The 971-nt window shown below is 43.8% G+C and overlaps 1 protein-coding gene across 1 annotated transcript in view; it reads right to left on the reverse strand.

Annotated features, from left to right (window-relative positions):
* pou2f2b (POU class 2 homeobox 2b) overlaps positions 1-971 on the reverse strand; it is a 14,151-nt gene that overhangs the window by 2,747 nt on the left and 10,433 nt on the right. The window contains 1 exon segment of the mRNA XM_010783182.1: positions 230-436. Within this exon segment, the coding sequence (XP_010781484.1) occupies positions 230-436 (207 nt within the window).

A 971-nucleotide genomic window follows, 5' to 3' on the forward strand; every position in this document is an offset into this window, starting at 1 on the left:
GGACACATGTTGATGTAGAAGAGACATGAAGAAGAGTGGACACATGTTGATGTAGAAGAGACATGAAGAAGAGTGGACACATGTTGATGTAGAAGAGACATGAACACGTGGATTTTGCATAATAGGTGACCTTTAAAGTAACGTGCACACACACACACACACACACACACACACACACACACACACACACACACACACACACACACACACTGCAGGCGTCTCTCCTCACCTGTGTGAAGCCCAGTTTGATGCGTCTCTGTTTGAAAGTGCGGGCAAACACCTCCAGTTCCTCCAGGTCGCTGGGCTCCTCGGGGTGAGGGGTCGTCACTGAGGGCGCCGCGGTCACGCCGCTCACCTCCATACTCTTATCCCGCTGAAGAGGAACCGCGTCAGGGGAGGGAAAGTGAAACCAATAGGGGAAGAGATTCTTATTATTCTTTCGCAACAACAATGAGCTTATTTAACTAGACGTTGAGAGAAGATTTTTATTTTTAAGATTTTTACTTCTCACATTAAAGCAGAGTTCAGTCTATGGTTAAAACCAAGCTCTCCCTCCACCACAGAGCACACAGCTGTAGTGAAACACCACCGGTTTAAAGACTCTTAACATGTTTCTCATCAGACAGTGAAATCTAAAATCTACGGTCACTCTTGCTTTTACCAAAGATAAAAACATGTTGCTGACCGGCTGTACTGTTTACTTTGTTTTTCCTGCTTTTGTAGATCGACATTTTCGCCTGCCCCACAATACAATTAAACCGTTCCCACTTTCCTGCATTATTTTTCTTGTAGCCAGCACCAGAAATAAAAGCAGTCTCTGTAAAAACCTCCCCACAGTCTAAAAACACAGCTTTTAAAACATTACAAAGAGGTTTCAGTCTGCGAGAGTCCAGATAGGAAGAGACACAAGAGTGTTTGTATTACTGTTGCAGAGACAGTGTTTTAATTTTCCACTGAGTAATGCTTGAATA

This window comes from Notothenia coriiceps, unplaced genomic scaffold (assembly GCF_000735185.1).
Source record: "Notothenia coriiceps isolate Sejong01 unplaced genomic scaffold, NC01 NC01_scaffold00024823, whole genome shotgun sequence".
Lineage (NCBI taxonomy): Eukaryota > Metazoa > Chordata > Actinopteri > Perciformes > Nototheniidae > Notothenia > Notothenia coriiceps.